Raw genomic sequence first — 16,183 nt, forward strand, 5'->3', positions numbered from 1 at the left:
AAGTAAAAGAAAGGCTCTTTGTTTTAGGTTCCTTTTGTTGTGCCATTCGACAAATATTGTGTCATGCTGAATATAAAATGAAATACAAGCGTGCATCAGATGAACATCCAACCCAAGACATACCCGTGCCTTTGTAAAACTTGGTGCAGTTTCTGTATTCGACGTCTTCTCTGGCAATGTCAAACTGAGGCAAGGCGATGTCATTCATTTGCACTGGGTCACCCGATTCCCAGATAAACCTCAGGTCGTCTGTCGTGTATCCAACTGCCAAGGGAAAAAGGGGGAATTGCATTCAGCGCCATCGTGGTAATGGTAGCGCACAATAAACATGCCTGTGGACATGAATACATATAACCCTAAAGTAGGATGGGTGCAAATAAATGTGTTGTCTTGATTCCGAAGCTACTAAGCCAGACAACGCAATTTCAAGTCGACTCGGCTTCAATTACCCGTGCTTCCTTTTCGATAGTTTCGATTTGTTTGCACTTTGAACTCGTGCCTGAGCTGTGGGATCACTGTGTAGGGTTTGTGAAGTTGGTGGGTTGGAGTTAAAGACTCGAGAAAACCTGGATGACAAAGTTGTAATAGCTCTGTCAATCCATGCTAATACCCAAGAGCTGGCTGCCATGATGGATAACAAATGATAAGGCTGGTAGACAATAACAATGCCTTGTGCTATTGGAATAATTATGGGTAATAAATAAATAAGTAAATACATACAAACATACACACATACAGGGGTGTAGAGGGGGAACTATAGATAGAATGTGGGAAAATAGCTTGGTCCTTGTGCTCAAGTAGGGTAGAATTACATCTGTAATAGGAATCTGTCAGGGATATAATATGTGCACTGAGTGGGGGGGGGGGGCAGTGATCGTCCTTTATAGAGCAGAATAGGGTAAGTGTTCTTCATGTGAAACCTCCTGTACAGGTGAAGCCTTGTGGCATTTAACACAAAAGGCACTTAAAATGACATGATCATGAGCCGTTTGGCCAAGGACTGCAGGCCAAGACAGAGAGGTGACCTGTGGAGCCCTTGAGAGAGGTCTTAAAAGTCATGGACATGCGCATGGCAGATCATATGTTAAGGGCTGCTTCTTAGAGGAGAAGCAAGTGTACATAAGTCCTCACAGCCTTGCAGGTCAGTGGCACCACTTCCCCCTCATTGTCAACCTCTGGTCTCCAATCCCCTTGGACAATATGAGCATGTGCAGGTCATGGTGAACTAAAGAACAGCTTGTGCCTGTTCAATTCCCAACCTGCCCATTTGTTATTATTTGAATCTGGTATTGTTGGTGCCTTTGCAAGAGATAGTGTTTTCCTTTGTTTTTTTGTTTTTATGTTTTTTTTTGCACACGGTCAAGGGTCGTTGAAGAGCTAGAAGACAGAATGTAACAGGACACAACAGACAAAAAGAACAACAGAAAGAGAAGGGGGAAATGCCAACATCAAGGCTGAGGGACAAAATAGACGGAGACAGACAACAAGGGATGCGGATAAGGATTCGGGGTAGGGAAGAATACAGAGGCAAAATCAGGAAGGAAAAAACTGGAAATTTATGGGGGAGGAGGAGGTTAACGGGAGTAGAAAAGATCATAGTTTTGGATGGGCAATGGTCTGTGGTGATTGTGAACAGCAGTCTTGAAGACATGGAGGGAAGAAAGAGATTGAAGTTGGTTCCATAGGTGGAAAGAAGAGGTACAAATGAATGGAGGTGAGTAGTGATCGTGGATTTTGGGAGTTTCAGCAGAAGGGGGTTGCTGGTGGACCATGTGTGCACTGCAGAAATCTGGAGTGGAGTGTATATATATATATATATATATATATATATATATATATATATATATATATATATATATATATATATATATATATATATATATATATATATATATATATATATATATATATATATATATATATATATATATATATATATATATACATACATACATCCATTGGGACCATACTCTGTGCAGAGCGTTGGTGCTGCCAAAGCAGTCTCCTTGGCTATTGGGCACAATCCTGGACGGGTCGCCACTCCGCCACAGGACACCAGCATGCTGGCACTCATTTTGCCGACCTCGGAAGGATGACAGGCCGAGTTAACCCCACCTGGTATTAATTCAACAGCTGAGCGGGATTTGAACAAAGGACCCAAGGATCCTAAGCCTGCCACCCTAACCATGAAGCCAACACCAGGCAAATAATATATATATATATATATATATATATATATATATATATATATATATATATATATATATATATATACATACATATTTTGGCACCAGGCACCAAGCATATATCTCACCTTGCACCTCCAACCTCTTTTCCACCACCCGTGTCAGTGCGAACATCCCATCCATTGTTCCCCTACTCGTTTAAACCCTTGCTGCTCTCATCTCTTACATATATATATATATATATATATATATATATATATATATATATATATATATATATATATATATATATATATATATATATATATATACACACACACACATATGGATACAAACAAGCACTACATAATAGTGACCGAAGCTTTTCGTGCTGCACTCTTCAGGGTAAGATCGCAGGAAGTGAAGGAGTGTGCTTATATATGCAAGTCTCTATAAGGTAGACAATGATTTGTTCAACCGTAATGACGTCACGGTTAATCCGAACGCCCATTGGTCGGCTCATAATCTTCACCTCCAGCTTCCATTGCCTGGAGCAGAGTTCGTCGATGATTGACGTTTGCAACCGCATCCTGGAGAGAGGGGGGATGGGTTTCCCCTAAGGTCCATTCACCATTTGTTACTGTACTTCTGTTGATCTTTCCATGCTGAAAGAGACACAGAGATCGTACAAATTCCTTTTGACGACGTAATATTGGATCGGTGGTGAGGTTGAAGGTTGATTCCAACATACGTAAATGAAACGAGCTCCGACCTCGGCTCAATATCCGGAACATATCTGCATTGTACTGGTCTGCACAGATGGGGTTGGCAACCAGGTGCTGTGCAATGGCAGATGAAGCAGGTAGAGTGGCCGGTGGTTGCTGGATATTTCTACAATGCCGCACTGGTTGTGTTCTAACCCTCACAATCTTTCTTCGAATCACCAAGGGGATGTGTTGTTTGATCCCATCAGTCAATCTTAGTGTTGTGCGGCCTACGTACTCTCTTATTAAACATACGTACGTACACTTGAAAATTAAATAATTCTCCTATCAGGATCCAGATTCGGACCTTCAACAAAATCGAATCAATTCTTCCTTGTCACACACCCAACCTGTCCACAAAATGTCTTTTTTTTTTTTTTTTTTTTTTTTTTTTTTTTGTATACCTTGGTCGAGGCTCGTATGAGAGCTAACACACAACTCACAGCAAGGAGGCATGAGACAAGAGGGGCGGGAGTGGAAGGGACAAAACAGTGGGGAACAGACACATTAGGTGAACTGTGGAAGGGAGAGGGATGGGGATGGGATGGGGAACATGGCGAGGGGAAGATGGACATTAAAGGGACTTTCAGGAAGGAAAGCAGGAGAATTGAAGGAAGTGGGCTTGGGTGGATTATCGGGGGTAGAAAAGATCGAGGATTTGGATGGGGGAAGATAAGAGGTGGTGGTGAACAGCTGTTTTGAAAGCCTGGAGGGAAGAATGGGAAAGAATAGAGTGAGGAAGTTTATTCCAAAGGCGGGAAAAAGAGGAATGAAAGAGTGAAGATGAGCAGTGATTCGTGATTTTGGTAGTTTTACCAGAAGGGGTTGTTGGCGGACCTTGAGCGCCCTGTGGAAATGTGGTTGGGACAAATCGCAGAGAGAGCAGGGGGGCAAGGCTGGAGAGGAGTCGGTAGAAGACAGAAAGACCACCGACCAACCTGCGGTGATTGAGTGAGAGGCCCAAAGACTCAGCTTCATTGCGGGAGATGCCAATGATCTTAAAAGCCCTGGTTTCGACAGCGTGAAGTCGAGAAAGGTGGGAGTCAGGAGCACCAGCCCAGAGGGGAGAGCAGTACTCCATCAGGCTACGGACAAAAGCTTTGTAAGTGGTCAGGAGCTCAAGAGGGCCGAGGAAGGACTTTGCACGACGGAGGATTCCCAGTCGGCGACTGGCTTTTGAGGCAAGGTTGGAAATGTGACTTTCCCAGGAAAGGTCATGGCAGATAGTGAGACCCAGAAGCTTGAAAGAAAAGACTTCTTCGAGAGGATTGTTGAGAAAGTGGATGGGGGGGTTTTGCAAACGGTCCTTTCGAAGAGACATAGTGAGAGTGTGAGATTTGTCTGGATTGAAAGACATGTTCCACGTGTTGGACCAGTTTGTGATTTTATCCAGATCTGCAGTGAGCGAAGAAGCTGCTGCTTGCCGGTCTGAGGGATGACGGATGGTACGGCAGAGGGTGGAGTCATCGGCAAAGAGAAATAGAGGATTTTCCAGAGAGTCCGAGAGAGTTCCAGAGAGTCATCTGAATCTGTCCACAATTATTTGAGATCTCCTGTTCACGGAAGGACATACAGGAGTGAAAAATGCCACCGAAGGTGGGGCGGAGGTAATAATCCGGGTGATTGTGCATTTCAAAGAATCATCAAAGCCAGTTGATACGTCAGGCCACACACTTGATGATCACACATGGTGCCTCGGTTGTTTCCAGATTGCATGATCACACGATTTATAAAACTTAGTCGTGAACTATTATGATTTACGATGTCTGTAACGCTTTATCAAAGGTCTTTTTCAAATAACGTTCTCCAATAAATTTGTTTCAATTTCAGTTTCATATTTCAATTTGTATTTTTGAGACGGAAAACAAGCGCAGATGATGTCAACTGCACGTTTATTTTATTATTCACCTGAATAATTGCTGCAATGTAGGTCAAGAACACTGAAACTAAAAGATTTCTTTTTTTCCATTTATATTTTTCAAAAACAAAATCTTTCTAGTTTGAGGACTCTTCGAATGAGTCACGATATGACATTCAAACACATCCAGACCACATCTGAGATTTGGAAGAAAAATACCTCCATGTGGAGTTTTCATGTGCTATCGTTACTATTATATTATTCTTCTCCTCCTCTTCCCTTGATAAGGGGTGGGGTTAAATGGCACCAAGCTTCTGCCCTGCTTTGACCATGATACTCCTCTACTTCCCTTTGTCCTCAGGCAACTCTCTCCACTATCCAACCACCCGTACATTACTGATATCCATCCTCACACAATCCTCCCATCTCAGCCATGGTCGACCTCTTTTCCTCCTACCTTGCTTCCTCAACCTATCCGCTCTCTTTGCCATTCTCTCTTCCCCCATCCGCACCAAGTGTCCAGCCCACCTCATCCGGCATTTCACCGATCTCCCCATCAAGCTCATCTGCACACCAATCTCTTTGCTCAGTTCATCCATCCTCCTTCTATCCACCTTCTTCACTCCTGCAATCCTCCTGACACAGTTGTTCTCGCAAACCTGCAGCCTCGGTTGTTGTCTGTCAGTGCCACAGTCTCCAGACCGTAAAGGTAGGCCAGCATTACACACGACATCAGAACCTTCCCTTTCAATTTCCTTGCTATATTTCTGTTTACCATTGCACCCTCCACCCCCCCCCCCACACACACCTCCATGCTTTCGCACCCACTTGAATCCTCCATCACACCTCTGCCTCTGACTTACCATCCCCATTGACTGTTCCTCCCAGATACTCAAACCTATTTTCCTGCCTGATCTCCTTCCCCTCCAACCTGATATTAATTTATTTTCTCTGCTGCCCAACCCACATCACCTCGGTCTTCCCCATACTCATCTTCAGCCAATGTTTCTCAAATGCCTCCTACCATTCCCAACAGTCAGATCATCCGTATACAACATGCTCACCATACTACCCCTCAAGCTCACCTTCCTACTTTCCAGCTCCATCACCATGATAAACATGAGTGGGCTGAGATCTCTTCCCTGCCTCAAACCAATGTTCACGCTGAACTCCTCAGACATCCCAGGACCAACCAAAACTCTTCCCTTCGTTCCCTTGTACATCCCTTCCACCAACCTAACTTCTGCTTCCGGCACTCCCATCGATCTCAGTGTCACCATCACCACCTCTCTGGGACACTATCGTAGACCTTCTCCAGGTCCACAAATCCCAATGCCATCTCACCTTGCACCTCCAACCTCTTTTCCACCACCCATCTCAGCACAAACATCCCATCCGTTGTCCCCCTACTCTTTCTAAACCCTTGCTGCTCTTCTCCAATCTCCATCTCTACACTCTCCTTAACCTTCTATCCAGAATCCTTTCCAGCTGTTTGAGATGTCCACAATGATCATCATTCAAAATATGTGATAAAGAGATGGAGGTAACAAACTATTGTAGAAACAAGAGTCAAGATCCATAAACACTCACAGCTCTCCAACTGCATCTTGCATCTTTGCATGTCCATTGGAAACAGCATGAGATCCAAGGGACACGATAGGACAAGAGAGAGCCTGTGCACACGGGAAGCACAAATACATACCGTTAAATTTCTCGAAAAGTGAAGGCATTGCCAACTTCAGCGGAGTATTTAAACAGTTAGGGGTACAAAATAAATATCATCTGTGGAGGGAAGGAAGAGGGGTGGGTGTAAATAATTGAGAAAAATAAAATTGGATTAGGAAGGGAAGGGGGGGATGTGAAATGGGATGGGAATAGGAAAATTAGGAGAAGGGGGTAAGAAATGGTAAAGGGAAGGAGAAGAGGAAAGAAAGGAGAAGGAAGTGAAGGAAGGAGAGTGATCAGAATTTAAAATTGTTCTTTATTGCAAAAATATTAGCCCCTGTGAGCCAACTGGGTTTTTTTTGTGTACCTTGTCGAGGCTCGTATGAGAGCTAACACACAACGCAAAGAAAGGGGGGCATGAGACAAGAGGGGAGGGAGTGGGAAGGACAAAACAGTGGGGAACAGAGACATTAGGAGATCCGTGGAAGGGAGAGGGATGGGATGGAGAACATGGGGAATACAAGATGGACATTATAGGGACTTTCTGGAAGAAAAGCAGGGAATTTGAAAGAGGTGAGCTTGGGGTGGATTAACGAAGGTAGAAAAGATCGAGAATTTGGATGGGGGGATGATAGGTGGTGGTGGTGAACAACGGTTTTGAAGGCCTGGAGGGAAGAATGGGATTGAACAGAATGAGGCTGTTTATTTCAAAGGCAGGAAAAAAGAGGAATGAAAGAGTGAAAGTGAGCAGTGATTCATGACTTTGGTAGTTTTACCAGAAGGGGGTTGTTAGCGGACCTTGAGCGCCCTGCGGAAATATGGTGGGGATAAATCGCAGACACAGCAGGGCGTGAGACCGGAGAGGAGACGGTAGAAGACAGAAAGACCACCGACCTGCCTGCGGTGAAAGAGTGAGAGGCCCAAAGACTCGGCCTCATCGCTGGAGATATCAATGATCCTAAATGCCTTGGTTTCCACAGCGTGAAGCTGAGAAAGGTGAGAGGCAGGAGCACCAGCCCAGAGAGGAGAGCAGTGCTCCATCAGGCTGCAAACGAAAGCTTTGTATGTGGTCAGGAGCTCAGGTGGGCCGAGGAAGGCCTTTGCACAATGGAGGATTCCCAGTCGCGATTATCTTTGGAGGCCAGGGTGGAAATGTGGCTTTCCCAGGAAAGATCATGACAGATAGTGAGACCCAGAAGCTTGAAAGAAAAGACTTCTTGCAGAGGATTGTTGAGAAAGTGAATGGGGGGGGGGGGAGGGTTGCCAAACGTCCTTTCGGAGAGACATAGTGAGAGTGTGAAATTTGTCCGATTGAAAGACATGTTCCATATGTAGGACCATTTTATGGTTTTACCCAGATCTGCAGTGAGCGAAAAAGCTGCTGCATGCCAATCTGAGGGATGACAGATGGTATGGCAGAGGGTAGACTCATCAGCAAAGGGATAAAGAGGATTTTCCAGAGAGTAGTAGAGATTGTTGATGAAAACCAGAAAAAGAACAGGGTCCAGAACGCTGCCTCGAGCCTGGACAGGAAGAGGGGATGAGAGAACTCCAATTTGGGCCACACGTTGACTGTGACAGGAGAGGAAGTCTGCGAGCCATGAGTGGAGATGGCCTTGGATACCATGGGAAGAGAGTTTAGTGAGCAGGGCAGGGTGCCAGACCGTATCAAAAGCACACGATATGTCCAGGGATATGGCTCCGATTTCATGTTCGGCATTGAGGATCTCCATCCATTGTTGAGAGAGCAGAAGCAGCATATCCAGGTTAGAGTGACCTGGTCTGAAACCAAATTGATGATCAGAAATCAGGCCATTGGAGAAGAAGAAGGATTTAATGTCTGAGGCGATGATGGATTCCATAACCTTGCAAATGATTGGGAGAAGGCCGATTGGTCTGTAATTGCAGGGATCTGTTTTTGCACATTTTTTATGCAGAGCGGTAATGTTTGCTGATTTCCAAGAAGATGATAGATGACCTTGAGTAAATGAGAGGGTGAATAGAACAGAGAGAGTGAGCAAGGGCAGAGGAGCAGGTTTTTAGGACACGTGGGCTGATGCCGTCTGGACCGGTTTAGTCGAGGGATTAAAGACCAAGTTTGTTTCTCCAGTAACTATGATGGGTTTGATTCTCCTGACTGCTCACTCTGCACTCAGGTGAATATACCAATTAAACATACACTAACATAATTGAGGGATTCCTTCCTGCTTTTCACTCAACGTGGAACACTCACCACATCGTGGACCCACACAGGCTGGTTTCGGGTTTGCAGCGCTCATAGCCCCTCACAGATCAACCTGTTTATATGAATGTTTCATGGTAACATGATTTTTGAAACGTTGTACTGCAGTTTAATTTATTTTATGTTTCAGCCAAAATAGCCAAGGTAATACATTGCCATTGATTCACGAGTCATTTTCAATACATTCCTTGAAACCACAACAGCCATAATATAGGTGCATTTATACTACACCTGATACATCACCTTAATGGCCAAGTCAGCGCAGAATTATAGTTTACAGATGCTTTGGACAGCCATTAAAAGCCATTTACTTCTCTTTGTTTGCTTTTTTTTAACCCTCGTCCAGGCAACAGTCGTACAAACACTCAGGTCTGAGTTGGAGAGCTGCAATGTGTGGTGATGTGGGGACATTATATTAACGTGAAACACAAATGGCGAAGAAGCACATGACAAAATGGGGAGTTTAAATGACCTTGAAGTGCTTATTGTGAAAGAGAGATGTGAAAGTGAGATCCATGAGTAGGTAATGGTGGCTGCCCTTTGTCCCAACGTTCATGACAAGGTCCGGCCATTTGTAACCATGAAATAGTGTATCGCATCAAAATAGAATTCAAACGATAGTCAATCCATCGAAACATTGTGTTCGTAAACAGCAAGTATAAACTCCAGTTAGGAAATTGTTTGAGCACCGTTCCGCACAAAGTAGAGCAGGTGATGCGATAGGAAGTTACGTTTTCAACACAGGACTGGTGAGACGCGGCGGAAGTGAAGTGTGCAAAAATGGCGAGTTTAAAGCTCGGAAGAAAGGCAGGGTTGAGACGACGACGTGGCAGTGTTGAAAAACAGTTGTGAGAGCATGTCTACAGTCAAAAAAACCCATTATATCTATACATATATATATATATATATATATATATATATATATATATATATATATATATATATATATATATATATATATATGTGCATCATCTGTCACGTGTTGTGTTGTGTTGTCACTGAACTACTCCCTCAAAAACTTTGGTGAAATCGCAACAAACTTCCGGGCTGCACCTACCTATCCCATGTGTGTGTCCCAAAGGTATTTTTGGGGGGGAAAAAGATTTCTTTTTGAAATTTTTTGAAAAGAAATATTTTTTCCAAACTTAAATTGCTCATACAATGTATTATCACGAATATTACAAATAAATTTGCAAAAATAAATGTTTGAATTCTGCTTGGTGTAAATCATGGCAACATAGCAACTATTGTACTTATCCTCAGTTAAAACAAGCCGGTCTCTCGAGCGACGTGTGGTGAGGTGTTTTGAATTGCACAGTGGCAGCTGTTTTGAATTACGTGGAGGTGAGGTGTTTTTAATAACATGGCGGTTACGTGGTGGCGTGTTTTTTGATAACGTGGCAGTTACGTGGTGGCGTGTTTTTTGATAACGTGGCAGTTACGTGGTGGTGTGTTTTTAATAATCTATACACGTAAAAACGATAAAACACGGTGAGGCGGTGAAGCCGTGAAAACTATGTGCCTATTAATCACGTCCTGCTTGCACGTTAATTCCCCAACACCCTTAAGACCGCTAAAGATCCAAAAGACCCAGATAACCAAAAAGTCCCAGAGGACCCAAAAGGCCCCAGGGATGCAGAAGTCCCCAAGGACCCAAAAAACCCAAAAATACACTGAAGACCTGAAAGACCCCAAAAGATGCTGAAGACCCAAAAGACCCCAAAGACACAAAAGTCCCCCAAATCCCAAAATACCCTGAAGACCAAAAGATCCAAAAGACCCCGAAGACCCGAAAGACCCCAAAGACCAAAAGACCTTGAAGACCCAAAAGACCTGGAAGACCCCAAAGACCCCTTAGACCTTAACACCATTTGACCTCTTTCACCTTTCAGAAAGATTAGTCTACTTAGACCCTTGACCATTTCAACCACTTGGACCTACTGATATCAAAAATCAATTTAAAATAAATATAATATCACCAATATGACAAATAAATTTATGGAGAAGAAATAATTGTAATATGATTGATGCAAATCATGCCAACACAGCAAATCTGAAATATCAATCTCTGCAACGACATGTGGAGAGGCGAGCGCAGCAAAGCAAGCCAATCCGCTGGTATATATTGTTACGGTTGTGGAAATTCACAGAACACCATTCAGGTTTCCCAGAGATCAGTTATGTCGATAAGTGTGTGTTCAGATTAGATTTCCCCACCGATGTCTAAAGGGCTGTGATCTTTGAGGTAGTATTATTCTTTTGCTATCTTTGTTTTGGAACAACCACTACTTCAACAACCACAACCGCCTCTCAACAACCATGCCATCCCCACCACAGCGCCAACCACAACCACTATCTCAACAACCACGCCATCCCCACCACAAAGCAACCACAACATCGCCTCACCTTCATCTCCGTTACGCTGCCATCTTTTCGCCAGCCACAGTGAATCCCATGGACGAGCGGCATCTCCTCCGACAGACGCGGGAGCCGATGATTCTACAATGTCCGCTTTCCATGGCTGATGATTTCTACAACGTCCGCTTTCCACGGCTGATGATTTCTACAATGTCCGCTTTCCACGGCTGATGATTTCTACCACGTCTGCTTTCCACGGCTGATGATTTCAACCACGTCCGCTTTCCACGGCTGATGATTTCTACAACGTCCGCTTTCCACGGCTAATGATTTCTACAACGTCCGCTTTCCACGGCTAATGATTTCTACCACATCCGCTCTCTCCGCGTTTCACGACGAGATCAGATCAAAATGCCAGAAGGGGTGGAGCCCGCGGGGGGTGAAAGGTCGAAGGTGGGGGATCAAACTCACCTCCCACGGACCCCATAAAAAGGTGCGCTGGAATGCACAGTGATTCAGTTCTGGCCTGGAGTTCTTGCCTGGAGTTGTACCTGGAGTTTTGTGAGTTCTTCTTGCCTGGAGAGGTTGCCTGGAGTTTTGCCTGGATTCAGTCTGGGTTCGCCAAGCAGTGAGTCGAGTTGAGTCGGTCTGGGTGCAGTCGGGAGAACACCACAAGGTTCGAGTCCAGTGGACGGCAGTCAGAGCGCAGCAAAGCCGGCAGTACGGTGCCGAACTGTGGGTCAGTGGAGAAAGCCGGAGAGAGGTCGCCAGCCAGCGAGTCACCACGAGGGTGGCAGGTAACCAGCACGGTCTCGTGGAGCTCTTGCGGTCTTCACAGTTCCACGAACATAAAGGCCTATGGGTCCAGTCTGCCCCTTTCCTTTCCTGGGGTTTTTCTTTGTATGAAAGTTGTGGCGCCGTGTCCATAAGTAGAATTGTTATAAGTGTACGTAATAAATAGACAAACAGCTGTAGGTCTTTGTATGCTCGTGTCCTGTCCCTTACCCCCATTGCATTCATTGCCTTGACTGCATACGTGTGTAAATAAATGTCCTTGTTTAAATGTTCACCTGTTCGTTGCGTCCTTTCCTGTCATTGACTGCCATTTTTACGTACGGAATATTAGCTGGCTTTTAATAGCCGATAAAATAATCTGATCCGGCGGGGCTTGGCGATATACAACCGCTCAGCAAATCGCAAACGGCGCAAGCTGCGTACAATGGCTCGTATCCGTACAGGTCCCGTCGAGGTGTAAATCCCCGGCATTTCTGTCTACGCGCATACTTAGGTAAATCGACAATTCGGCGATCAGACCCTGTCGCGCGTGGACAGAATAGTTGGCTGATTTACGGTGTGATTAAAAACACACCCGTAGCTGGATTTTGGCGTTGATCCGAAAGTTGCGACTAGGTTTGCCCGTCCGGTGGGCACGCGGCCGCGATTAGCTAAAAGCGGTCGCTCACACGCCGGACGGGTGGAAACCACAACAATATATATATATATATATATATATATATATATATATATATATATATATATATATATATATATGTATATATATATATATATATATATATATATATATATATGTATATATATATATGTATATATATATATATATATATATATATATATATATAGTCATAGCCCAGTAGTCACGAGTGGAAAAACGAGAAGGCAGGTTTCCCTGGTTCCTCGCTGGACTCACCAGGAATTTGAGGCCGTCGTACATGAATAAGTTTGTGTCGCAGTCGGTTGCTAATTTAACCACGTGATCCAGTGCCTTCTGTCTGACAACCGTTTAACTAGGAACACATGGTCACCTTATCAGGGAATCATGCCCTCCATTCATACTTGCTTGATTTACCGTATCAGGTGCATCCGAGCGGAGCTGCCAAGTATGCATCGGCGAAGAAGCAGATTTTAGGGTATAACTTCCCAGCTATACTAAGGTGCGGACCATGCTAGACCAATGGAAGAATTGCCAAAAATTAGCAGGGTACATTTATAACAGGCGCATTTATTTTAACAAAGCGAGGAAAGTTATGTGGCGCAGTGTGGCATTTATTTGCAACTGTACAGAACGGGAAAGCAAGGAATTTGTGGGTGTGGCAAAATAAATGCAATATTCACAAAGAAGACAAAATAAATGCAATATACTCCGAATAAACTTATACAATCTTAACTTATGCTATGATAGGGGCCATCACATACACACAACCGAGGAAAATTAGAGATAGCCCAGAGAGATAAGAGGCAATTGTGGATTAGCGACGTCCCAATACCTGGCACAGTCGATGGACTGGCACAACCCCAATGCTTAGGAAGGGGGAAGGGGGAGGGGGAATAAAAACTGAAGATGTCTGTGGTGTTGGAGTGAGAGGTGTGAGTGCAGTGCAGCTATCATGCAGTGTGGTTTCAGAGGAAGATGTGAGGTGTGAGTCAGTCAAGTTTGTTCTGAAAAGAATGCTTAGTCGGGACTTACCCGTGCTGATTGCTATTGTTCATCCACCGTCGACGAGAGATAAATGGGAGAGAAGGATGCATAAGAGAGAGACCCCAACGGAGTGCTGAAACAATCAGTAAGTGTAACTGTTGGCTGCTGGATGCAGCCAAACTGAGCGTTGATGAAATGGGAAGGGTCCCGACCTAGAGTTGTCACTCGTTCCGCGTCTATTCCTCGCTCCGCCACACTGACTCATGGCGTTATTTGCTCAGTGCTGAAGCTTGCCCTCCTGCACTGTCTGCAGATGTCTGCTTGGCCGGCGAGGTCTGGCATCTGGCAAGTCTGCTCCCTCTTAAGTTCCCCGTGGTCTGACCAAATCTCCACTGAATTGTAGCTTTTTATGTGCTCCAAGTGAGGTAGAAGCGAAGAATCGGATCAAATGGGGCTGTTGGCGATTTCAAGCTTCCCTAATAGCACACAGTGGTTATCCCACGCCGTAGCCACACCCTGTCAAGCCTCGAACCCCAAAATGGCCCCATTCGCTCCCTGACCTTGTAAACTAATCTCTGCTCAGATACAACTCAAATGAAACTACAACCGAGGTGAACTGGCAGCGAGTCACGTGGGCTCAACAACTTACTTCCACACGACTGTTAAAAGCATTTATAAACATGTTGTACGATACTTGAAAAAAATTATACTTTGAAAACACAATCCTCCATCCAGTGTAGAGTGAGGTTTGGCAAGGTGTCGCCCTCCTCACCCCCTCCCCCTTCCCACATTCTTCCCCCCTCTCTCTCTCCGACCCCTCCCCCATCTATTAAGGGGACTGTTGAAGACTGACAGTTAAGTTTTGAATTAAAAACGGCTTCCCCAGAGTTTAGCATCAATGAATCAGATTCAGAATGAGCCGACCGGAGGAGTGTGAAGGTTGCAGCATGTGCGAGCTTCCCTCCCCTCTTCCCTTCTCTTCTGTCCCCTCTCCCCCTCCCATCCCTCCTCTCTCTTCCCCTTCCCTCCCCTCTTCCTCTTCTCCTTTCTCTTCCCGTCCCTTCCCTCTTTTCTCTTCCCCTCCCTTCCCTTCTTTCTCTTCCCCTCCCTTCCCTTCTTTCTCTTCCCCTGCCTCCCCTCCTTTCTCTTCCTCTCCCTTCCCTCCTTTCTTTCCCCCCCTTCCTCTTTCTCCCCCCCTTAATATTTCTCCCCCCCTAACCCTAACCCTAACAAAATGACAGGTTGTGTTTTCTAGTTGAGGAATAAAGGTAAAAGGTTTCAGTCAATTCCATTGTCATCCTCCTTGTAACTGCTCACCCCATCCATTGAGGTATTACCAGTGTCTTTATGATACCCTGCACAATTGATCCTTTGATGATAAAAATAACTTTGATCATGCAATAAAATATACCGAAAATTCTTCGTTGTTGTTGTTGTTCCTTCAAACTCTCTGGAAATCTGCAATCATTTCTACTTGTACCGCTGTTCTGTCACAGTTGTCCAACCCTTGTGCATTCATTCATTCTTCTCCATCCAGGTATGTCAGACATGTGAATCTTCCAATCTGTTATTCACCTCCTCAGTTCGATGATATCTTATTGCCTGTCGAACTTTATGAACCTCTTTTCACAAGCTCTTATTGGTTTAAAGGATTTGTGGACCAGATGCAGCAGCCAACGCAATCTGAGTGGACTCCAACCATACAAGAAGCCTCTTCACAGTGCGGCTGACTCATCATTTTTGGGACAAGGAGATAGACAAAGAAAGTAACTGATGTCGGCAGTAATCTCCAAGTCAATTTCTGCGGCTGTTATCAAATTGATCCTGACCGAGAAAGCCATCAACATCGAGTCCTCTATTTCCTTCTGCCACCAAAGGTTGGGATATGAAAGGCAGAAATAAAGGAATGGCATTTTCACGTAATATGGTCAGCACTTTGTGGAATGTTTGCTTTCAAGATTCAAAAAAAAGTAATGTTCAGTTTGGTTCAACATGCTATTTTGTAAAGGACTATGAATGGTGAACTCTGTGACGAACTGGGGCAGATTTTCCTCGAGGGCAATTAAAAGTAAGCAATTGCATCACAAAAGATTTACAGAACACGTTCATCACTTCAAAATCCAAAGAAGTGGTTGTGGTGTTGGGCCGGCTGATTCAAGGGAGTGGGCGGGAGGGTGTCGGGTTTGGGGTCAAAACAAAGCCTAATTATACTACATTTCTTTATGTCAACTATCCCACCGTATCAGATTATAATTTCCATGAGCTGTAAGAGATAAATAACACTGAACAACAAATTTCAAAATTTTTTTTTTTACTGGAGACGTGTAAAGTGATTAAGACTAATTTGGGTATGCTGATTTCAAAAATCATAACCGTTTTGCTGTATCACGTCAGGATTTTCAGGAACAGAAATATTCCCATTGCCTAGAAGTCAGGATTTCGATGAAATTTACATATGTCTTTAACATGTCTATTTCGTACAATTGTTGTTAACTTGTGTTATATTTCTTTCTTTCAGATAAAGATGAGTAGGCGTTCCTGTACCAATCATCCTGACAACTTCTGTTATGTCTGTGGTCGGTATATCAAAAAAGATCAACAGCGAGGTATATCTACAGCAGTGAAAATGAAGGCCGCCTACTTTCACTACTTCGGGTGTAAGGTGGGGGACCAAGAACAGAGCTGGGCACCACA

At 44.4% G+C, this 16,183-nt stretch overlaps 1 protein-coding gene across 4 annotated transcripts in view; it reads right to left on the reverse strand.

The window, feature by feature from the left end:
* LOC147008981 (glycine receptor subunit beta-like) overlaps positions 1–16,183 on the reverse strand; it is a 144,950-nt gene that overhangs the window by 48,101 nt on the left and 80,666 nt on the right. For all 4 annotated transcript variants that reach the window (XM_085864645.1, XM_085864646.1, XM_085864647.1 and 1 more), the window contains 2 exons: positions 6,378–6,460; positions 124–264 (listed from right to left, as the gene is read on the reverse strand). In XM_085864645.1, coding sequence (XP_085720771.1) covers positions 124–264; positions 6,378–6,460 — 224 coding nt within the window. The remainder of the gene's footprint in view (positions 1–123; positions 265–6,377; positions 6,461–16,183) is intronic.

This window comes from Eptatretus burgeri, chromosome 18 (assembly GCF_056783735.1).
Source record: "Eptatretus burgeri isolate ZD-2024b chromosome 18, Ebu_testis_v1, whole genome shotgun sequence".
NCBI classification, from domain to species: domain Eukaryota; kingdom Metazoa; phylum Chordata; class Myxini; order Myxiniformes; family Myxinidae; genus Eptatretus; species Eptatretus burgeri.